Below are 24625 nucleotides of genomic sequence, written 5' to 3' on the forward strand. Positions count from 1 at the left end.
TTGAAATGCTCCTTTCTCATAGTGTCCATAAGAAGTCAACCCAGAATGGCCATTGGTGAGTTTTTTTGGTCTTTCGAGACAGGGTTTTTCTCTTTGTAGCCCTGGCTCTCCTGGAACTCATTTTATAGAAACAGGCTGGCCTTGGACTCACAAACATCCACCTGCCGCTGCCTCCCAAGTGCTGAGGTTACAGGTGCGAAGCCGCCACCGCCCAGCTTGGTGAATATTTTCTTAAATGTGAAAAGAAATTTTGTTGTATTTTTTGCTACACAGGCTTAATCGTGCGTTGTCTCATTCTAAGGGATGAGAAAATGTTCTTTTCTCTGTGTGTTTTGTAAAGGGGCCACCTTAGTAAGTCCTTCAAGATTTAGTTAGGACACTGGTGCTTAAATTTAGTAGCTTAAAGCCTCATAGATTTGTTCTCTCACGTCGCTTGAGGTTTTGGCATCCAAAATCAGTGTAAGCAGACTAAAACTGAGTTGGTCAATGGAGCTGCCACCCCTTTAGAGGCTCTGAGCAGATCCACTACTGCTTCTTGAAGCTCTGAGCAGATACATCATGCAAGCTTCTAGAGACCGGGGCAGACTTTTCTTTTCTTTTCTTTTCTTTTCTTTTCTTTTTTTTTTTTTTTTTTTTTTTTTTTTTTTTTTTTTTTTTTTTTTTTCTTTTTTTTGTCCCAGAGGCTGCCATCATGAATGCTGATTGCATGTTCAGGGTTGGTTTGTTTGTTTGTTTGTTTTAACGACAAAATATGTTTTCTTGTATATTTTAGTTCCTGGTGATTAAACCCCAGGAACTGTATATGCTAAGCAAGCGCTGTACTACTGAGTTACATTTATGCCTTGACACAGAAACTTTCTTTGTAGCCTGAGATACCCTCTAAATTGTCATCTTCCCACCTTAGCCTCCTAAGTGCTGAGATTATAGGTATGTGCCGCCATTGCCTCATACTTTTTAACCTCTGTTCTCTTGTAAGGTCTTGATGGTTACGTTGAACCTGCCCAGATAACCTAGGACAATCTTCCTGCTATTCAATCAATAATTTCACTAAACTAGAAAAATCCCCTGTGCTTCATATGGAAACATTCCAGTTTAGGACTTGGTACTTTTTGAAGATAGATGTCATTTTACATACCATACAGCTCTAACCTAACTTTGAATAGCTTTTGTTTTAAAAATAAGTTTTTCTTTTATGTGTTTGGGTGTTTTGCCTGCATATATGTCTGTATACTATTTGCGTGCCTGGTGCTTGAAGAAGTCAGAAGAAGGTGCACAGACCCCCGAAATTCAGGTTACAGATGGTTGTGAGCTACCGTGTAGCTGCTGGGAATTGACCGATGGTCCCTGGAAGTGCTCCCTGTGTGCTTAGCGACCAAGACATCTCTCCAGTCCTGGAGTGTTTGTTTTTTTCCATGTCCATCCCCAAAAGGACTGTCCGTAGGTCCTAACTCAGAACTGCCCTTTCAGTTTGCATGCGTAGAGCTTGAGCCGCTTTTCTGGGTCGTTGGAGGAATTAGCTTTTGAGTACTTTTTTGTTTGTTTTGTTTTTTCTTGTTTTAAGATTTATTTATTATTTATAAATTTATAAATTTATTATTTATAAATAAGATTTATTTATTTATTTATTATTTGTTTGTTTATTTATTATGTAGTGAGCGTTCTGCCGATGCGTACACCCGCTCGCCAGAAGAGGAAACCGAATCTCACCTTAGATTGTTGTGAGCCACCATGTAGGTTCCGGGAATTGAACTCAGGGTCTTTGGAAGAGCAGCCAGTGCTCTTAACCTCTGAGCCATCTCTCCAGACCCTTTGGCTATGTTTTAAATCTCACTTTTTTTTTTTTTTTTCAGAAATTTCAAGAATCTCTCTTGAAGAGAGATTCTTCAAGAGTGCTCAGGTTCATGTGGCATTTCTGGGGACAGTGGTCAGAAATAACCATACTTTTTATGTGAAACATATGTGGAAGAACTTTTTCCTTAGTCAGAAAACTAGATTAAAAACAGGTTAATTTTGCTATTAAATAAATTGATTTTTAAAACTATCTTACTTTGCTTCCCTTTTAACTCACGTACTGGACCTAACAATTTTTCAGAAAAAAAAAAAAAAAAAAAGCTTCATTTAAATCTGAATTACATATCATAACAACTAAAAAACAAACAAAACATTTATTTTTCCTGAAGCCTGCGCAGTCAGAACACCTATGTAAAAAAATATTTGAAAAAATTTTCAACATGTTTTAGCTGTGGTTTGCTATCGTTGGTTGTTTTTTTTCTTTCCTCTAAATGATTTCGTTGTAATTAACTAGCGTCTTTTCCTTTTTGTCTTGAAAGCTTAAGAAATGTATAAAGACTCCAGAAATCCCCTCTAAACACGTCAGGAACTGGGTCCCCAAGGTCCTGGAACAGCGACGGCAAGGCCTGGAAACATACTTACAGGTAAGAGGTGTTTAGATCCTCAGTGAAACAGAGCTTGGATCATTGTGTCTCACCCCGTCAGCAGGAGATTCTGAGATACGGGCTGTTCACGGCTGCAGACTCGGCTACTGGTTGGTTCGTTTAGCTTTCACTGGATTCTGCTTAAAGTTTCTTGTGCACTGGGCACGTGCATATTCGGTGCCATTGGAAGAATGCTATTGAAATGATCTGTTTGTTTTTAAAGTCAGCTGTATACATTGCTTTGTGGTTTACATAAAATAACTCTGTTTTCTCAGCCCTTGGGCTTTAGATGGTGGTGCACTAGTTGGATCATGGGAGAAATGACTGTTCAATGGGGCAGATTAGCACACATGTAAGTCCCCACCAAGGCTGTGGAGACATTGCTCCCGAGAAAGTGTCAACTTCTTTGCGAATTGGGACATATGTCTAGAAGGACTGCAGCAGGAAGGTCTCTGCTGTCACCTCGAGGGACAAGCAAAACTGAGTTAGACGAGATGGGAGCCTCCTCCCCGTAAGTGACAGAGAAGGCAAAGAAGAGGATAAGACACTGTTCACCTCTCTGAGATTTATGAAACCCCCTGAAGTCTCAGGTGACCATGCATAGATTGGCAGGCCAGGTGCAGAGAGAGACAGGCCCAAATGGTCAGTCCTGTGTGAGAAGTGATATGTGGAGGTGAGCATGGCTGGGCGAGGAAAGTAATCCTGCCTCAAAAAAAAGAAGGATGCGAATATGTTGGGGCCATACATATAATGCCAGCGCTTTGAGATGCAGTGTGTTGGGGCACACCTATGATCCCAGTGCTTTGGACACTGGGGCAGGGGAATTAGACATTCAAGGCCAGCCTGGCTGGCACAAGGAGGTCCTCCCTCAAAAACTGAAACAAGACAAAAGGGCCAGCCTTCATGTAAGTTAGGAAGATGATCCTTCTGAGAGAATTACATTAGAGAAAACAGCAGCAGAGCCATGTTCTTCTTTCATTGTCCTTGTGGCCCCTTCAGCCCTTGGGCAGACCTTATGTAGAGGAGATGCTGGAAGCTGTGAGGCCTGTGTGGCTGTCCCCATGTGGGGCTCTGATGGAGGACTCGGTCTGAGTCTCTGGTGGCTAAGGCTCAGTGACCCAGTGGACACCTTCTCGGTGGAAAGGAACATTCTAAATGTCCGTTCCCAGCCTTCGCTTGTGTCTTTGCCCTGGTCAAGGAAGACTGGGCAGATGCGGCAGGTGCTCTGAGGAGGTCATTGCTTGCCAGTTTTGCTCTTGGGCAGCAGGACTTGGTGGAAGTCTTCACTGTGTAAAAGAAAACCGGAATCTGAAATGCCAGGAACACGTGTGGCCTTCTCCAAGATTCTGTGCGTGGAGCTATCAGGATTCCATAGCTTCAGGCAACACTTCAGAGCAAACAGCAAACCAAGAACCAAGAGAAAGAGACCTAAGAAATTGTATGCAGAGGGTAGAAAGCATGCTCCCTCTAATTAGATGAGATAGGTAAACAGCATGCTTTCAATTGTAGGCCAGATTTTCCGCCGATATTGTGTATCTTCAGGCTTCGGTTCTGAAGAAAGCTTCATGCCCCTTTGCTGCCCCCCCCCCCCCATTGCATTTGACACATGATTTCCATTATTCCTCAGTGTAAACATTTTAAGTTGTTTGTGCTTCATATGTAAATATGTGGGTAAAATCATCTGGCAAGGAGAGGAGCTTACAATGACGCTCAAATTGAGCTTACAATTTTCTACTCTCAGAAGTAAGGCTTGACTGGTGCGGTTGAGGGCTGAGAGTACTTGCTTCCTGCTATGTGTTTCAGATTCATTTGGTTGTCACTCAGTGACTTGAAGACCCAGAGGGCTTCGGTCAGGGGCCTCTTCTTCTCCTTTGGCAGTGGGAGCCAGGCGGAGGTTGCTGTGGCGTGTAGAAGTGAAGGCAAAGCCTTGGCTGTGGGCAGTTCTTGCTCTTTGGTCAATTTTTTGTATTTTGATGAGAAAAGACAAAAAAATGTATAAAGAAATACATTTCTAACTCCAGGGAGAATCCCATTTGCCGTCAGGACCAGCCTGAGCCCCAGGGAGTCGCTGCCACCTGCACATTTTAACAACGCCATCCCTGCAAGTTTAGCCCAGCCAGAGCTGCACAGCACAGCACTGGCCTGGACCACGGCCAGACCAAGTACTGCTGTCTCCAAGCCACACTCCTGAGGCCACAGGGCCTAGATTACCTACTGTAGCTCGTTTGCTGCCTGTCAGAGAAGTTCACAGTCACCCCTGTGACAGTCCGACTCTTGAAAAGGTCGGAGCAAATAGCCCTTTTTCCCTTCTTCCTCTGGAAGTCAACTGGTCACTTGTGATCTCTACCCCACACATAATCTGTGGTGGCCCATGCTGATGTTTTGGACATGAAGAGGCTGAGGTCAAGCGGGCCCTGATACCTTGTCACCTTCCCAAGTACTGGGCCGGGGCTGGGATTTTATTGTCCCATTGCCCAACACAAGCTCTTCTTATATACACTGGTGGTTTTCTAAATTAGAAAAAAAATTTTCACCCTTCATAGTTTCATATAAATATGTAACCGTAGATACAGGAAAAGACTTTATAGATCAATATTACAGTTTACCAGACTGCTTCTCCCCTGAATGGTTGGTTGAATAATTGTTTGACGGGTAAATGGTTTGTTTTGTTAAGTGTGTGTGTGTGTGTGTGTGTGTGTGTGTGTGTGTGTGTGAGAGAGAGAGAGAGAGAGAGAGAGAGATTGTGCATATCAGTAGGTGCACCTCATGTGCACAGGAGCCCACAGAGACCAGAAGAGAGCAGAGAGCACTGGTCCCCTGGGGCTGGAGCAGCAGGTGGTTATGAGCTGCCTTGTCAGTATTGGGCACAAATCTCAGGTCCACTGAGGCAGCTCTCTGGCACCATACTTTAAAAAATTTTTTTTTAACTTAAACATTTAAAATCCTAGGAAAAAGTGCTTCCATTTAAGTCATCTGACTTAAAGGGGAGTTGTTTGTTGTTTATAGTTTGGAGTGGCTTCATATGTTGCCTCTGCTAGCGTTGAATTCCCGGGTGCCAACCATTCTGCTGCCTCAGCCTGAAAATGGCTCATGGGACATTCTGGGAGCTATATTTAAGTAAGAGACTAATGTTAAAAAAGAAAGATAAAGTTACTCATTTTCAAGATTAGTTTTGTTTTGAGACATTAATCAAAAGAAGCAAAAACTTTCTTAACATCTGTATTTTTCACATTCTTTATCATTTTGGGGGGGTGGCCACTAATAGTTTGAAAGTGAGAGTCAAAAGAAGGCCTACACTTTCCAATGTTTTGACTGTTCTTTCATGCAGAAGCAAACAGAACACTGTAGAAGAATTTGATTTCAGAATATGGCTGTTCTGGCAAGAGATCATATTCTAAAGAACTTCTAGGTCTCTGTGTCTAATTAAGTGGCAGAAAAAAATGACAAATAAGAGAAAGACTTCACGGACTAGAATAGTCCCAACTCTTCTCGAGAAGAGAGAGAAAAGGGAAGCTACTTAGAGGGCAATGGAGGGGCGGGTTTTTTGTTTGTTTGTTTGTTTTTTTATTAGGATAGTAATAGAGAGATAGATTGCAGAGCGAGAACTCAGTTGAAGATTGAATGAGCCAGAGAGTGAGAAGGAGCCAGGAGATTAGAGCAGATTGCTGAATTAGTTTGAGGCCAAGCAGAGCAATTCAGAGAACAAAAGAACTGCCAGATTGAGTAAGTTAGGAGAGGAGTTTGAGCCAAAACAGCTGAGTTGAACCAGCCCGCCCAGAGCTCAATAAGAACAAGAAAGGGTAAGCTTATTAAGCAGTAAGTCTCAGAGACTGAAAACATTCTAGGCATAGGTTAGATTGCACAATGGCTAGAAACTTTGGGATTAGGCCTAGGTTAGCAGGAGGCAATATAGCCTCCCAGACAGCAACTAAACCAGGAGAATAGAAGTTCCTTTTACAGCATACTAATATCTAAACCGTAATTTAGAAATTGCATCAATATCAATTTAAATAATATAGCTTATTTGAAAATTCTCTGGCAGAGAAGCAGAATTCTCTGGTGCATCTATAATGGCGGGTCTTTTTAAAACATCCTACGGTGTGTTTGAGAAAGTGACAGCACCTGTGCCTGTTGTCCCTCCTGTTCAGGAGGCTGAGACAGGAGCATAACTTAAACCTTGGTGTTCAAGATCAGCCTGGGAACATAGCAATAACCAGGAGAGAAGGAGAGGGAGAGACCGGGAGAGATGAGAGAAGGATAGAGAAGAAGCAAGGAAGCTCCTCTATGTTCAGATAATAATTTCACATCTTCAGGTGGAACAAAGTTTATCCAATAAAAGTAGCGTGAAGGCTGGCATGGGGGCAGCGCTCTGGCCAGGAAGCACATGTTTGGGTGGGCCTTTTTATTCTTTTTTCTTTCTTCCTTTTCACTTTCTTTTTTCTTTCTTCCTTCTTTCCTTTCTTCCTTTCTCCCCCCTCCCCGAATTTCTTGGCTGCTGACTCTTCTGCTTTAACTCTGGGATATGCGAAATCATAGGGAGCACAGGAAAAAGAAAAGGTGCTAAACTGATGGTGCAAATACACTGACTTAAACAGTATTTTATTCTTTTCGGGGACGGTTTCATTGTGTACACTTGGCCGGACTGGAACTCAACATGCAGACCAGGCTGGCCTCAAATTCACTCTGGAGTGCTGGGGTTAAAGGTGTGTGCCACCGTGCCCAGCTTAAACGAGATATTTTATTTTAAGTACTTTGCCTGTGTCTACAAACAGAAGTGGCTAATTCTTTGCCTCCTGAGATTGGCCTGTGGTTTTTTTTCTGATTCATTTAGTTATTCTTCTGTTTTGTGATTCATTTAGGGTAGTATTTTTACTGTTGTTTGGTTTGGTTTGGTTTGGTTTTTTGAGACAAAGTCTCTCTGTGTAGCCTGGGCTCTCCTGGAACTTACTCTGTGGACCAGGCTGGCCTTAAACTCAAAGGTTGACTGCCTCTGCCTCCCCATTGCTGGGATTAGAGGAGTGTGCTGGATATTATTTTAATCTTGGTGTTTCTTAGTCTTACTGTGAAACTCTGTTGCTACACTTTCTCCTCTTTTATGTGTAGATGTGTGTAAAATACACATACTTGTATTTCTGTAGTTATGTTGGGGGTGGAACCTGGCCTCAAGTGCTGTGCTCTCCCACTGAGCTCCAGCAGCTCCTCGCCTCCCTGGGGGAATGCTCTGGTATCTAATTTTGAAAGGGGTTACCATTTACTTTCTCATTTTCTATTTTGAATCATGTAATTTAAAACCAGTATCTTTCCAGTTTAAGTTGGTGATCTCCTTCTGCTCTTTTCCTTGTTCCGTATCTTCTTGTTGTGTATACAATACAATTTTTAAATTTTGCATGTTTGACCAAGCGATTGGGTTTTGTGGACCTCTTTATCCTTAAGCTTTTATGTCAGGTTTTAACTGCATTAACAGAATTTTTATTTGCTTTCATTAATCCCCTAAGAACACTGTCTTTGTACCTTGAGATAAAAATTTTATTTCATTATTTTGCCAGCTTAAGACTTTATTTAACACACGTCATAACAACACAGTCTGCAGTACTTACATCCACACGAAATAAGCCAAATTTCCAGCATCACACATGCAGGTAGTCCCATGGAGGCTGTGTCACCATCTAAACTTTTCTTTGAAAACACAGCTTATCTGTAGCCTTAATGTTGGGGAGTTCACAAATAATAGTTTCTGTGTTGACCGCTACTCATCCGGAGTGCTTGAGAACGCGTGATCTTGTTCGCTCCCCGGGAGTAGGCCGGCATCACGCCTAAGACCGTACACACATCTTCTTCACCTTCACTGTCATTTGCCTAAGCTCCATCATTATCCTAAGGAAAAGGTCCTGTGGTGAGTGGCTCTCCTCCACTAAGCAGCAAACACTACTTCTAAGATGCTGGGGTAGGGCTTTATGCCGAAATAGATGAAACACTCTGTCGTTGCTGTTAGCACCTGTTGGGTCATGAGATTGCCGAACAGGCCGCCCAGCTGCTTCAGGGGGGTGCTGCTCCGCCACTCTCCCTGCAGGGCTCGCCGACCTGCCAACCTGCCGAGCAGTTTCTCCTCTAGTACAAACATGCCCTGGCCAGTTCCCCAACACCACCTTGTTCCTGTGGATTCACATCTCACCAACCTGACACTTGGCTCTGGAACAACCAAAAATACCCATTTTGTGACTGTGAGTCATTCTTAGGAATATATATTTCATCTTTTCTTTGTTGTTTAAAAAGTAGTGCTAGCAAAGAGTGTTCTTTTGAGGGTCCTTATCGTCCAGTGCAGCACCCTAAGTTTTATTTGTTTTAAACTTTCTGATAATTGCAGAGTAAGCCCAAGAGTGCTGAGAATAACAGATTAAATCTAACCGAATGGTCATTTGGTTCTCCGATGAACCACGTTCCAGAGAGAGGCTTCCACGTTCATCTTGTCTAAACGGCAAATCGCCCTGTTCATAAGCTGCTAGGGTTTTAAGTATGCAAAGCTTTAAAGCTTGAAAACAGGTTCTAATTTAAGGCTTAGAAGCATGATTATTTTGAAGTTAGTTTTATTTCTTCAAGGAGCTTTTCTTTGTTACTTATCAATCTTAAAACCACAGATACCCAGGGTAATGAAAAAACATTTCTTATATAAAGTGTTTTTATGTGCATCTCTCTTGATCATCTAACTCCGGGTGAGGATGAGGTGAAATTTTGTTTAATCCATGCCTGACGATGTCAAGGCGCTGATGAATCTGAGTGACGTCTGCACATGTTAGGGTAGCCCTGGGCTGTCGCTATCACTACCTGGACCCTCACGGTCCCCCGTCTTAGAATGTTGGGCTTCATTGGTAGAGCAGGCAGGGATGTGTAATGTCAGGTCCAGTACTCACTGAGGATTTCTTTCAGATTTTAGATGAAATAGAAAAAAAGACCTGTCCGCAGCCAGAAGGTGACTGCCACACAGGCCCTGTGCCCTAAGGTTGACTCCCAGGACCCACATAGAAGTAGAAAGTAAACTGACTCAACAAGATTGCCTCCTCACGTTCATAGACAGGCTGTGGCACATGTGCTGTGCCCTCCCCTCCCCCCGCGCCATACAAGCCACAGTGGAGGCCTCTAAAGAAGCAGGACCTGTGAGGATCCCGCATGTGAACCATACAGACTGCTCTTTGTTCTGCTTAGCATGGTGCACACTGTGTTAAATAATATTAATGGCTGGGATTGTCAGTACTTAACCGTGCCTTCCTTGTACAAGTGATTTTATTGATCGATACAGACTCAGTGTAACAGGGCAGATTATTTTTACTGATTTTATCGAAACCTTAACCAAGTTTGTTAGTGCACAACGTATCTTTAAATAGATCTAGATGATGATGTAGATTAAGAAAAGCAAACCACCATCCATCTCTTTTTGATCTGTTAATAACTTAAATCCATCATTGCTAGCAAGTGTTTTCAGATTCTGTTGTGTATTCATGTTTCCGTTGTGTCTGGGAAGAATCCTGTGACCTTGGGTGGCTTTTCAGTGGTTGCCTTTTCAGACAGCCTTGCCCTAACCACCGATCTAGAATTTACCAGATAAGCAAGTCAGCATAATTGGTGAGATGTTGGGTAAACTAGGAAAAGGAAATGAAACTTCAGAAGTCTTTGTTTTTCATTTTCGTTGTGGTAAGTGATTGGTAGGTAGACCTGTGGGTTCTTACATTTTATGGCAGCTCTATCAGGTGTTTTTGTGTTGAGCTAGAGAATTTACAAAGGGTAGGCCTAATTTCTTCCAGACATAGTGGTTCTTCTCATATTTGAAAGGCTTGCATATGAACCACAGAGAATTTTGGTGCTTAATCTCACACGCTGATTTTTTTTTTTTCAGTGATTTCCATTGATCTCAAAATGATACCCATGCCAGTTAAGATAATTTTTAGTTTGTAGCAGTGGTTAACATTTCTAAAACTAACCATATGCATTACTTTTAAAGAGACACAATGCAAACAATCTTTCAAGACAATTGAATTTTTATTCATGCACGCATTCGTGCGTGAACTGCTAAGTATTGAACCCGTGTCTTCACGCTTGCCAGGCACTGAACTACACCCTCAGTTCTGAGGTAGTAGTGAAAAATTTTGGATGATGCATTCTTGCCCACCTTGGATAGACGAGCCTGGTGCAGCCCAGGCTGCAGAACTATGGCTAGAGAACTTTCAGAGGTAGAGACCCGTGGAGGGGTATCAGCAGTGGCAGTTTGAAAAGCTTTGGGGATCTCAAAGAATGTTTATGATCGCTTAGAGGGATGTATGTGGACATAGAAGATGTAGAAAAAAATGAAATCCAGTGAATGGTGGTCCCAGCATATTTGGGGGCTCAGAACTTAGAGCTTGGGGGAGTTTTGAGCCTGTGAATTATCAAAGGTTGGCCACCAGTCTCCCAGTATGTACTGAGTTTTGTTTTTTTGTTTTTTTGTTTGTTTTTTTTTTAATTCCACAGCAGTCACATGTTAAGGTTCCACATCCTAACCAGAGCTCTGTACTGGTAAAATGAGTATTTGAGGTTCAGTCCTGTGGACTAGCCAAGCTGGTGAGAATGCCGAGGCTTTGTGGTGATTTTTACAGAGATGGCTGATGGGAGGTTCCGTGACACAGATCTGCCCTCCTTCCTGGAAAGCCCCTTCAAAGCCCCTTCTCAACACAGGCGGGTGGTGATTCCACGTCACGTATCTGAGGAGAAGGCAGGCGTGTGCGTGGCCTTTTCTTTGTGTACAGATGTCTGCCGGGAAGCAGATGGGTCTCTAAGAGAATCGCACTGCCCTGAGCCAACACGGTGCTTCTGTGGGTGTTGGATCTTCACAGTGTGACTGGACTGTGATCTCTCTTAGTAGTGCAGGCTGCTGTTCAGTGAAGCTGGGCTCTCCCTTAGCTTCCTTAGATTAGTGTTTTGTCAGGCTGGTGAGATGAAATCATATGGGTTTTTTTTCTTCTTTTTTAAATCGTGTGTATGTGTATTATTTATATTTAATTGTGTGTATCTGTTTGTAGGTTTGTGCATGTGTGAGTGCCTGAGGCCAGAAGAGGGTGCTGGACTCTGTGCAGGCTAGTATTTTTGTTTGTTTGTGTTAGGTGGTTTTTGTTGTTGTTGTTGTTAGTGGTGGTGGTGGTGGTAGTGGTGGGGTTTTTGGTTTGTGTGTTGTTTTGCTTTTGTTGTTGTTGTTGTTGTCTTTTTGTCAGTTTGAGACAACCGAGGATCATCTGTGAGGAGAGAGGCCTGCTGAACCAGCCTGTGGGGCATCCTCTTGACGGATGATTGATGTGGAAGGGCCCACCCCACTGTGGGTGGTGCCATCCCTGGGCCCATGATCCTAGGCTGTATAAGAGAGCTAAGTGAGCAAGCCACGTAGAGAAAAGCCAGTAAGCAACACTTCTCCATGGCTTCTGCTTCAGTTCCTGCCTCTAGGTTTTTTCCCTGACGGCCTCTAATGCCAGATGCAAACTGTAAGCTGAAATCAGTCTTGTCTTCCCCAGGTTGCTTTTGGTATTGGTGTTTTTCACAGCATAAAAACCCTAAACCAAGAACTGGAGTTATAGGCAGTTGTGAACTGTCCAACTTGGGTGCTGTGAATGGAACTTGGGTCTTCTGCAAGAACCATACTGTTCTTAACCACAAGTCCACCTCTTCAGCCCTGAAATCATGTCTTGTAAAGAATTAGCACTTGCTTTTAGTTTAACGATCCCAGCTTAACCAAAGAACCCAACTTATCTATGTCCTTACAGACATAAACTCTTACATATGAATGCATGTTAATAACATTTTATTTTTCTGACTGTGTGTGTGTGTGTGTGTGTGTGTGTGTTTGTATTTGAAAGCTTTCAAAACAAAGAACACAGATAACTTCCTGTAATTAACCTTAGCACAGTGGTTCTGAGGCAGAAGTAGTTTTTGCTTTACAGGAATATGTAACAGTGTGTGATGATGCTTTTGTTTTTCAGAGCTGGGGATGGGGGTTCTATCTGCATCTAATAGGGGGAATCAAAGCCCCACCAATGAACAGATAAAATGCCACTCGTGGCAAGGTTAAGAAACCATAGCTTAGACCCTCAAATTTGAGCTACACTTTCTTCATCTTTCACTAGCCTGCAAACTCACTATGGCTTCAGATGGCAGTGGGCTTCCTCGCCCTGCCTACCACGTCCTGAGATTTTAAATTTGCATTACCATATCTGGTACTCGTATTTTCAAATATTTATCATGTCTTCTATAATGAGACTCCTCTGTTTACTAAAAATGTCATAAACAATTATTCTGTACCAAGTTTCTTTTGTAAAGAAATTTTCAATATATAAAAAGCATGAAAATAATATAAATTTCCAACTTACCAATCATCCAGCTTCAACAGTTTTCAACTCAGATGAGGTTCTGTCTTTTCTCCCATTTTTCCCTCCTTTTTTTTTGGGGGGGGTGGTTCGAGACAGGGTTTCTCTGTGTAGCCTTGGCTGTCCTGGAACTCTCTTTGTAGACCAGACTGGCCTCAAACTCACAAACATTCACCTGCCTCTGCCTCCCAAGTGCTGGGATTAAAAGTGGGCGCCACCACCCCTGGCTCCCTCCATAATATTTTGAAGAAACTCCCCAATAGATTTTCATATACATATTTATATAGCTGTACATATTTCAGTATGGATCCATAATAGCCAAAAATTCTTTGTAAAACCGTTTTAACAGCCACTGCAGAACATTCTGTCCTGTAGATGTATTGGACTTTCAGAGCCTGTTGTTAGGGGCCATTTCTAATTTACCCTTACTTCTTGTTTTGTTTCTTTGTTTCTTCCTCCCTGTGTTTTTGTCTGTTTCCTTGTACTCTTCACAAGGCACTCACTCCTTGTTCTACAGGTGAAATAGAATGTGTGCAAACTAAGGAGGCAAGAATGAACACGAGACCCTTAATTTCATTAAACATTGGGTAACTGGTAAAGATTAATGTACATATCTCTTGCTAATTCTTTCCAATTACTTAGTTCATATAAATTCCCAAGCCTGGTTAATTATGCTGAAGCCAGGTCGTAATTTTGAACTGTGTTCTGACAACAGGGAATTTTCCTGGTGTAACCTTGCCCTCCCTCCCAGCCTCTCAGCAGATTAGGCCCTCAGCCCTGAGTCCATTCATTTTCTGCTCAGGCCTAATTGCTGCCGACTGGCTGCCACAGGTACCTTGGATAGCCTGCGCTCAAAGAGGCAGCGACTTCTGAGAACAAATAAGGAAAGATTAATTGTTTGTTTTGTTCCCTCCCAAGAGAAATGTGGGTGCTTAATCAAGAAAAATAATTTCTCCTGTTGATTTGGCTTATTTGGAGTAAAGATAATTGTGTAAAGGTAGGTGCCGAACGATGCCCTGTTTAAGAGCTATTGCCACTTACCTACACAAGAGACGAGGATGGGGGAGATGAATGTGGGATCCTGACGAAATAGATGGGGAAGGCTCGCATTCCTCATGGTAAGTAACCCGGCTGCTGGGCTCTTATTTGTACCAATAGTCCTCACTAGTATTATCATTTGTTTTGTCGGGGTCTTCGGAAATCTAATCAAGGAGACAATGGTGTAAAAAAAAAAAAATCAACAACACTTTTCCAAATTGTTCTTAATTGCTTGAGTACAAAGTGAGCTAAATGCTGTGATGTTTCCAATTAAAGAAGCTGTTTCCACCAGGTGCTATTAAATCCATCTTTCCCAATCTGATAAATAAGCTATCAAAGAGCAGAGCAGATTAATTGAGAGCAGTTAGTTCCAGATTTCTCAGAACAGGGAGTGTGAGCCCGCATTGGTAGTGACTCTGGCACATGGAGGCATGGCGGCTGTGCCACAGTATCCGTTTGCTTATGATTTTTAGCATCGAGACCATTTTCTTTCCACAGTTCTATTTATTTGAGAAGGATGTTCGATAACATTCTGAATTAAAGTTGAAATCTGAGCTTGGATAGGAGAAAATGCTTGAATTAAAAGTCGTGTGTCTTGTCACTCTGACTGGAAGGCAGACAGGTAAACACAGGAATGTGTAGAGAGGGCAGGAGTTCAAAACCTGCGAAAAGGCCAGTAGGAAATGCTTGTAGACTCCAAGTCACTCAGCTCGGTGTAGCCACTCCACTGTACCTCTGCTATGTGAACGTAGCCATGGATGACAATAAACAGAGCAGAGGCTTCGTGCTGCCGTATTTAGCTCTGAGGTGTAGTCAACCCTGGGCCTGGAGGCTGGCCACTCATGAGATGGAGACAGTGTGAGTGAGAGGAGGTGGAGGGACTAGAATGAAGAGTGTAGCCATTCCAGTGGTTCATGTGAATTCAGAGCTCCAGGCCTCCACACTGTGTAAGCTAGATAGAGTGACTTAACTCCTCTGACCAACGGCCACCACGGCACAGTTGTTGTAATTGCCAGGTTCACGGGACCCTCAGAGACCACCAGGAGACAACTCAAAGATGCAATTGCAAGAGAGCTTTATTGCGAGAGTGATCGAATTCGGGACCCAAGTCTATCTGACACAGCAGTAGAGAAGTGGGACCTCGAGCTCTGAGTGAGCAGGATTTTTAAAGGGAAAGTCTGTGAGCCGGGGGTTTCCATGGCAGCAAGCAGGGAGCACAAACCTTGGCGTTACAGAATTGGGTGAAGTTTAGCAGGGTGGGGTGACCTTTTCTGAGGCATATAATCACAATGGCTATTTTTCTAAACCATATCTGAAACATTGGGGAGAATTTTTCCACCCGATTCTCAACTGATTCCCATTGATTATTGCCACGGAGTTTGTCTCTATTTTCTATGAAGCATTTATTCTGTTATATATCCTGGAGGCTGTTGCTAGGAGAGTTAACTTTGTTCTCTGCCAAGTGTACATTCTGTGATATTTCCTGGTACCTGAATTCAATTCCCAGTCAAGATCTTCATTTCAAAATGGAGTTATATTCAGGCTAACTTAAACTCTTCATTGTCACTGAGCATTCAGGCCAGCATCATCAGGCAGCTCCTAAAACATCCTACAACACACTCACTGTTTTTTTCTCAGATATGGGTGGCGTTTACCATGTGTGTCTTAGCCATGTCTTCTCCAAATCTGTGACTATCCCTGTGGCTCCTGGAAGTCACAGGGATTAATGCCTAATCTTAATTATTTAGCCAGGAAAATTAAATTAGAAAATGTCTGAGCAATTCAATTAAAACCATGATTCACATAAAAATGTTGTTTGAATCCAGACAAGGACAAGGACTTAAAGAGAGGTTGTGACTAGAAAATTCTGATGAAATCTTCCATCCATTTATTCAGCCATTCATTAATTTGCAAGTCACGTTCTTCTAAGGATGATTCTAGACCTGGCCTCTGCCATGTGCTTCACATTTGCTTTCTCCACTTCCTCACCACCAGGCTGGCTGCATCATGTCACCAGATGACCTAGCTGCCAGACATTTTGTTTAAAATGTTTGTGTTTTTATTCCTTATGTGTATGACTGAGTTTGCCTCTGTATATATGTCCATCACGTGCGTGCCAGGCATCCAGAGAGGTCGGAAGACAACATCAGATACCCTAGACTGTAGTTATAGATAGTTATGGACTACCACGTGCCTGCTGGGATCCCTGCTCCTCTGTACGGGGCAGCCAGTGTTCTGAAGTTCTGAGCCCATCCCCTCAGCTCCCGTTTGGTTTAGCATACATGCTGAGGCACAAGTGAGGCCCTGGACTGTCTTCACAAGACTACAGGGCAGGGACCAGCCTCAGATCCTACTGAACATGGAGACCGGGCAGTCAGAACAGCTGCTGGCTGTCCTGGGCAGAACACTGCAGCCTGTTTTTAGGGTGCCAGAGGTTGTGAAGTAAAATTTAATGACACTAGTTTTCCCTCTGACATGAAATGGGCATTCCCACAGTCCTCGTCTGTGTGGTCCCAACAATCTTATCAGGAAAACCCAAGTTGACTGAAAAGCATATACTGTTGCATCTTGGGAAGCCGTAGTGTGCGGGTGCTGCACAGCCTCTCCTGGAGCCCAAAGTTCTCCTTGACCTGACCCAGCAGAGGCGCGTGAGAGGTCAGCACGCGGCTTCTGAAGTGTTGTAAGCCTCAGCACAGCTTGCGCAGGCTGCTTTAGAAAGTTGCCTTTGTTGTGGAGGCCCGTTACCATATCAACACACATGACCTTTCTGCATGCAACCTAGAGGCAGGACTTTGGGCCTGCTCAGAAATCTTTCATAGCAAGACTCTCAACTGGTCTTTTACCAAAAATTTATTAAAAGCAGCATTCTCCAGTTGTTCTACAATTGTGTGATATCAAGGAAAAAGAGTTTCCTGGCCAGGTCTCAGCAGAAGGTCTTTGCATTGTTGGTGAATGGAACTGGGGGTGGAAAAGCATGACGGTTTAGTAAGAACAGCTGTGGGATTTACTTCACTTGGTAATGTTTTCATAATGACAGTTGTTGAATCCAACTCTGTGTGAAATATGTTAAATTTTTGGTCACTCTTGAATGCAATGAACAGCCACTCTGTTCCAACGTCAAAGAGCATGCCAGGAATGGTACTCAGTTAAAACAAGAATGGAGGAGACCTTTAGATTACCAGTATATGCCATAAAGTGAAACCTATATTGAATTGCATCTTTATATTAAGAAGCTTTTGTTTTTCAGATAAGGTGTTGCTGTGTAGTCAGGAATTTATAATCTCCCTCCTCTGAAGAACCAGGATTACAGGCGTGTGCCACCATGCCCAGCTAAAAATGTTTTATGCATGTATTTTATATTGATGCATAATTCACACAATAATACCTTTATGTCAGGGCTAAATGAATAAATATTATCTACAGGATTTTATATTTATATTTGGGAAACATTGCAAAGGATTCCTAGTCCTGAATGGAATGCCCATTTCCGTCATCCCAATAGATTTTTTAAGTAAGTAAAATAGTGTCATGGTGTTGTTATTGTTTTAAATTTATTTTTTATTTATTACAATTTATTCACTTTGTATTCCAGCTGAAGCACCCTCCTTCAGTCCTCCCAATTCCTCCCTCTCTCCCTCTTCTCTTCCCATGCCCCTTCCCCAGTCTTCTAATAGGGGAGGTCCTCCTCCCCTTTCATCTGACCCTAGCCTATCAGATCTCATCAGGACTGGCCGCATTGTCTTCCTCTATGGCCTGGTAAGGCTGCTTCCCTCGCACCCCCGCTAGGGGGAGCTGATCAAAGAGCCAGCCTATGAGTTCATGTCAGAGACAGTCCCTGTTCCCCTTCCTAGAGAACCCACTTGGACGCTGAGCTGCCATGGGCTACATCTGTGCAGGGGTTCTAGGTTCTATCCACAAATGGACCTTGGTTGGAGTATCAGTCTCAGAAAAGACCCCTCTGCCCAGATTTTTTGGTTCTGTTACTCTCCTTGTGGAGCTCCTGTCCCCTCCAGGTCTTTCTATTTCCCCCTTCTTTCCTAAGATTCCCTGCACTCTGCCCAAAGTTTGGCTATGAGTCTCAGCATCTGCTTTGATACACTGCTGGGTAGAGTCTTTCAGAGGCCCTCTGTGGCAGGTTCCTGTCCTATTCCCTGTTTTCTCCCTCTTCTGATGTCTATCCCATTTGCCTTTCTGAATGAGGATTGAGCATCTTACCCAGGGTCCTCCTTTTTGCTTACCTTCTTTAGATATACAGATTTTATTATGATTGGCCTATATTTTATGTCTAATATCCACTTATAAGTGAGTATATACCCGGTGTGTCCTTCTGCTTCTGGGATACCTCACTCAGGATGACCTTTTCTAGTTCCCATCATTTGCCTGCAAATTTCATGATTTCCTTGTTTTTAATTGCTAAGGAGTATTCCATTGTGTAAATGTAGCACAGTTTCTGTATCCATTCCTCCACTGAGGGACATCTGTGTTGTTTGCAGGTTCTGGCTATTACGGGTGGTTGTCAGGGTTGGAGAGACGGCCCAGTGGTTAAGAGCACTCAGTGTTGTTGCAGAGGACCCAGGTTCAGTTCCCGACACCCAAACGGCAGCTTACACGCCTCTGTAATCCCATTTCCAAGGGGTCCTGTGCCCTCTTCTGGCCTATGTGGGTACTGCAAGCCTGTGGTGCCCGGGTATATACAGTCATTGACATAAAATAAAAATAAATAGAATCTTTTAAAAATAATAAAAACAATAGATAATCTTCCTGTACTGCTTGTACTTTATTAAAGTGCTCTGTGATTATTATTTTAGACCATTATTTTACAATCTACTGACTATTATTTTTACAGATGGGATTAATAGCATGTGTCACCATATCCAGCCTCTATTTTGGTTTTGGTTTTGCTTTTTTGACTTCTTGAGACAGGGTTTCACTGTGTAGCCTTAGCTGTTGTGGAACTCACTCTGTAGACCATGCTGACCTTGAACTTGGAGATGTGCCTGCCTGCATCCCCCAAGTACTGCGATTAAAGATGTGTGCCACCACTGCCTGGCTTTTTTTTTTTTTTAAGTCTTTATTTTGTTTTTCATGTGCTGGGACTTGAGCTTAGATCCCACATCTTAGTTTTCCAAGTGCTTTTGTGGCTAGCATGAAGGTGCATGCGTGTCTGCAGTCCCATGACTCTGGAGGCAGAGGCAGGAGGACTCTTAGTTCAGAACTGCATGGAGAGCACCCATTTCAAAACGTAAAGCCAGAATCTGAGGAACCCCCTTCTGAGGATGAGAGTGGTGAGTGTTTACCAGCTGAATGTGCCTCACTGTCCCACCCTGGACCCGGCCCTCTCCACCTGCTGCAGTGGAGGTTAGATTGTCACAGGGCCTTCTCCATCCAAAGCTCTCCTTGTCTCTGTCCTCTGCCTGTTTCTGTCCCCGTTACAGAACTGTGTATTAGTTTGTTCACTCCTTCCATCCTGTGCCACTGTGGCGGAGGGCTCCTCCGTGCCCTGCCCTTGCAGTGAACATGGGGGACTGTCATCGTCACTGCTCCCTCCGGAAACAAGCAGGCAGATAAGCCAGCTCTCTTGCTTATCCCCCCTCCGTCTGGCAGGAAGGTGGGGTGGTCGTGTCAGGGCAGTGGTGGAGCACTGGCCGGCGTCTGTCCCTTGCAGCCATGTTGAGACGAGCTCCATACTCCACATTGGTGATCAGATTCAGCTTCTTCCTGCCTAGGCTGGTACTCCACGAATTTTTTTTTTTTTTTTAGTTCTCTATTCTCAGACAAAAAAAAAAAAAAATTACCACAGATTCAAATCAGTTATCAAATAGTCAAAAAATTATTCACAATACACAGGGCAATGTTCTGATTTTCAAGATTGAAAAAAAAGCTTTTATAATCTCTCAAAGAAAATTAGAAAAATTAATTTATTCAAAAATAATTATAAATGGAGCCAGTGGAATGACATTTGCCATAACCTGGCATGCTGAGTTTGATCCTCAAGACCTACATACAGTTATCTTCTGACCTCCAAGCACACACTCCGGACCATGTTCCCACACCCACATATTCTGCACATGCACATATAATAACAGTTTATTTTTAGAAATTACAAGTGTTCAGTAAATCAGGGAAAAGACAATTTCATTATTAATCAGAATGTGGCCAGTTAAGATAATACATTTACTTCTGTTTCTACAAAGTCAAGAGAACATCTGTGCCCATTATTGATAAGGCGATGAAGAAATGAACATTTCCATAAGCCTTCAAGGGAGGTGCAAATTTCAAGGATCTTTTGGAAAAGCGATTTGACAATTCCCTCTATGAATCTATCATACAGTCATTCTTACATGCTTTTGTTTCGTGGTACATAGGTATTTTCATTATAGTATATTGTAAAAATTGTCCAAAGAGAAGGGGATTGGTTAAAAACCTCTATTCAATAAAAACATTAATAACGTGTTTCATAGCAGTTCACTAGATTGCTATAAATCCGTGTTCTGAGAAAAAACTGACCAGCCCCTATGGACGGATTCGGAAAGAAATATGGAAAGTTCTTCAGAGATAGGCTTACAGCAGTAATGCTTTGTTTTGTGATTCACAGTTCACAGTCCACAGCTCTGTGAAGGCCGAAATTCAGGAAGATGATGAAGTCTGGTCAGAGTCACAGAGAGTAGATTTTTAAAAAGCACTTAATAGAGTTTTTAAAGCATAAATTCTATATTATTTTGCTTTGAAGACCACAACTTCTTACTGTTATTTTATTTTATTTTTTTTATGGGTAGCAAGTCACGGGAGGTTAGTGATCCTCCCATTATCACGCCCGCGTGAGATTTGCTCTCAGGTTTGGGGATGGAAGTCATTCCTCCAGATTGATGCTATTTGTTTCTCCTTGACACATGGGGTTGCTGAGTATCTCCTGGTCAGGTCCTGCGAGCCCTTCACACCAGTAATTGCATTGTTCCATGTCTTCGTCGAGGACTCCTTTGCCAATAAGTTTGGGGAGGGACAAGCGTCCGGGAAGAGAAGCCACGGTGAAGTCCCTGTGACTGAGCAGAGATGACACTGCTCAGGTCACTCCACAAAAACTTGTCAGTTTGCTGCCCAAATAAATACCCAGGGTTCATAAGACACAGAGCATGGTGACCCCAGGGCGAAAAATCAATTGCAATTCATATTTCTTCTGTGTGTAACTGCCCGGGAAAGCATGGCTGCAGTCTGTTTACAGGGCTCTTCCCCTCCCTGGCCCCTCTGACTCTCTCACAGGCTCTGCTTTGCAGTGAGGCAGGTTTGGGGCTGTTGTGTTGTTTTGTTTGCCTTGTCCACATCACCCATTCTTGCCACTGGTGCCCTGTACTACATTTGATCTGTGTGCTGAGCTATAGACAAGCGTAGACCAGGGTTATTTGCTTTGAGATTCTTGAAGATTTGGGACCTGTGCTCTTGTGTTTTGCTCAGGTGTGAGGCGGGAGTGTTCAGGGTCCTGTCTTTCATTGGGGCTATTATTCAGTAAGGTTTTCAGCATCAAACATGGGTTTTTATCCGTGGCTGCGGTTTTTGAAGCTTTTTCATCAAGATAAGGGAGCCTTAATTCTGCAAATTTTGAGAACCATCCAGTCTCTCCATCTTCCCTAGGCTTTCTTGCTCCAGCCCCTGCTCTGCCCCCACCTACACGCTGTCGACTGAAGCCGCTCTTGCATTCGTAGCCCTGCTGTGGACTGAGATGTCATAGGGATAGAGAAAATGCTGCTTACTTTATGGATTACTGTTAGGTCAACAAAACTTTGGCAGCATTGATTAACTTGACAGTGAGTACAGCAGTACATTTATCACTTATGGCTGTGCTGTAGAAAATCTAATAAGAGGCAAACAATTCCCTTTAGAGCTGTAACAGGTTCAGTGTGGCCAACAGTGCATGCACTGGAAATTTCTGCCTTTAAATTATACCCTTGCTGCTGGTTGGGTCATTGACTTGAAGCTGCTGCCCTCCTGCAGTCATGCCTCTGCTGCTAATTCCACCTCAAGTATTTGATTTAAATAAATATTAATATTAATCGTTTATGTGCGATGTGTTTCAGGACTTGGAGGAGATGAATTAGACACAACTCTATAGTGATGGTCTTAAAATAATGTCCAGAGAGAAGAGCCTATTGTTTGGGTTGTTACGGAGCAAGAATACTACAAGGAAAGTACATTCTGTCCTCCGTGCTCTCAAATGCACCTTCATTCTTCATGGCAAACACTGAGGATGTTTTGATCTGTTAAATACTTTGTAAAGAAAAGGATTTGTGTCCTGTATTTAATGTGAAATGACATATACACAGGTACTGCTAGGAATCTAGTGGGTCCTTTATCGGCTTTTCTTTATTTTAAGGCTATCCTCGTAGGAGTTTTAATACGTTTGTCCTCATCACTTAAGCAGTGTTATTCACTGCCTCCTTAACAGCATAGATTCTTAAACAGTGTACTTTGGCATACACGTGGGAAACAGAGGGCCACACGTGTTTATTGAATAACCGATTACAAGATGTTTAGACAACTGTGGTGGATTCAGAAGATGACAGTCACGTATAAAAAGGCCAAGTTCCTAAGGTGTATTGCAGCAGTTATCTGTAAAATAAAGAGGGTTTTGTTAGCAGGAAACTGCACGTGCCGGCTCCTTACCCCACACGGGGCAAGGCTGCTCTCTCCAGACTTCTTTCAAGGTAGATATACCATTTATTTGCCTTACTTTATTTTGTTCTCATGCTGTGTTAAAGTTCACAGTTCAGCACAAGAGATGAAGTTCAGACGGGAAGGTTTTCTGGCTTTGGTGTTTTGCCTCCAAACGTCCCTGGATTGGGAGCTTTTACACAGTAGCATCTCTGAGATGATGTAGTTTTCTCTGTAGGGAGAAAGGTATTCTGCCTGAATCAATTGTCAAGAGGGTTAATGTAATAAGGCAGCTTGTGGTGTGACTAACAGAAACGGCTTGCGCAAGAAATTCCCATAGCACTCTGTTTTTGGAAGAAAAACTGAGTTCACCTGAAACATGAATAAACTGAAAACCAAGACTTAACAAGATAAGCACTTAGAGCCAGAAGGATGACTGTTCCGAGGCCCAGTTAGTGGCCCTGTCCAGTATTTGCCTTTGAGATTCAAACGGCAGATGAACCGAAGTTGCTTTTTCCTGAGATTGGGTACTGGCCAGAATCAGTAACATTCAAGCCTGTTGACGTTAGCGTTTTGATTTAATTCAGTGCAAATGTGTCCTGTTTAAGCAGGATAAATTCAGTGCCTTTCCCTCCTGAGCCAGGCTGTTCTGAAAAAGCTCCATCTACCTCGCTGGGTTTTGCAGGTTACAAAGGGAGTGCCCCCACCACTTCCCCAGCCAGCAGAGGCCGGGTATTGACTAACTATCACACTGGCATCAGAACTACTCTTAGGATTCAATTTTTTTGTTGTTTTGCATATTTTATTGATCAAAGTGGTAAATGAGCATCAAGCGTGCAAGAAGACGATGAATTGTTTACTTGCATAAAATAACCTTTCAATAAGGGAAGATGCATGGCTCACACTTTGGTTCTGTTCTGCGGCCCGAAGCAGATGGCATTCAGCTGCTATTGATTTACTTCCATAGTTAAGGAGCAGCCTGCAGCCCGGCATGCCCACTGCATTGTAAAAAGGGGTGTAGACTTGGGGACCAGGATGGAAGCCAAGAAAGGCTGATGAGTCTGTCCCCAAATCCTAAGGAAAAACAAAAACAAAAAACCTTATTTGGGAACCATGCAGAACTACTTAACTGATAATGTGAATTAACACAGCCACATTCACGGACCACTTCACGTACTGGTGTTTAGAATGGCAGAACATCTGTGGTCATCACGTATGCAGATGAACCCGGTAAGTAACAGATAGACTAACAGTCACAGAATAGTAATTTCAAGCCCCTGATACCCGAAGGAAGGGAGATGAAACCTTTCCTCCTGCATTCAGAACAAAGGTGGGTCATCTTAAACCATACCACACGATGCCCACACTGAGCCCTCTGGCCTTAAACTACAGGGGACACACAGTTGCCCTGACAGACCTCGTCTTGCCTTCTCTGCCTGTGCAGCGCTCCACCTTTGTCAGCCGCCACATTTGGTTTTGAAGTGCCTTCCTGTAATTGTTAGAACAGATGTTGAGTTTGTAAACATTTTCCTTTAAGCTGTGTCCAGCATTGACTTTATGATATGTTTTCCAAGAGTAAGGTGACCTACCAGTTGCAGATTTTTTTTCTTTAGTCCTTCCAGACTCGTTAAATACTGAAAACCTCTCCTCAGAAATAACATAAATAGGAAATAGACTTCACAGTAACATGTCTTTGTTTTTCATTCATGTACACACTGTCATGGTTACCTGACTTAAACTACTTTGCCTTTTGTGGTTTTAAAGAGAAGTAGAATATACAAGAACACAAAAGTGGACGGTGAAGTCACTTGCCTGTCCCTGCAGATCTTCAGGCTCTTACAAACTCTCAAGAAATGATTGCTTTAAAAGCGTTTCTATGATTTCTTGTAGTGGAAACATTCTGTTATGTCATTTTCCTTGTTTGTGGGGTAGAGTCAAGTTCACTCTGCTTGGTTCCAGGAGAATATTAGCTCCGTGAGATGTTCTGTTCAGTTTCCAGACCTTTCACACAAGAGACAGGATGGGAACGGTGGCAGGGGAAGGATGTGTGTTTGAAACGCGCTGTTGTGCCGTCTTGGGGGATGTCTGTGACCAGCCGCTGTGATGTAATCTGGGTACCTTTCCAGTATC

The 24625-nt window shown here is 43.0% G+C and overlaps 1 protein-coding gene across 5 annotated transcripts in view; it reads left to right on the forward strand.

Moving 5' to 3' along the window:
- Positions 1 to 24625, forward strand: part of Snx24 (sorting nexin 24) — a 137326-nt gene that overhangs the window by 82522 nt on the left and 30179 nt on the right. For all 5 annotated transcript variants that reach the window (XM_055622968.1, XM_055622970.1, XM_055622966.1 and 2 more), the window contains exon 3: positions 2331 to 2435. In XM_055622968.1, the coding sequence (XP_055478943.1) occupies positions 2331 to 2435 (105 nt within the window). The remainder of the gene's footprint in view (positions 1 to 2330; positions 2436 to 24625) is intronic.

The sequence above is a fragment of the Psammomys obesus genome, unplaced genomic scaffold (assembly GCF_907164565.1).
Source record: "Psammomys obesus unplaced genomic scaffold, mPsaObe1.curated_primary_1811, whole genome shotgun sequence".
Lineage (NCBI taxonomy): Eukaryota > Metazoa > Chordata > Mammalia > Rodentia > Muridae > Psammomys > Psammomys obesus.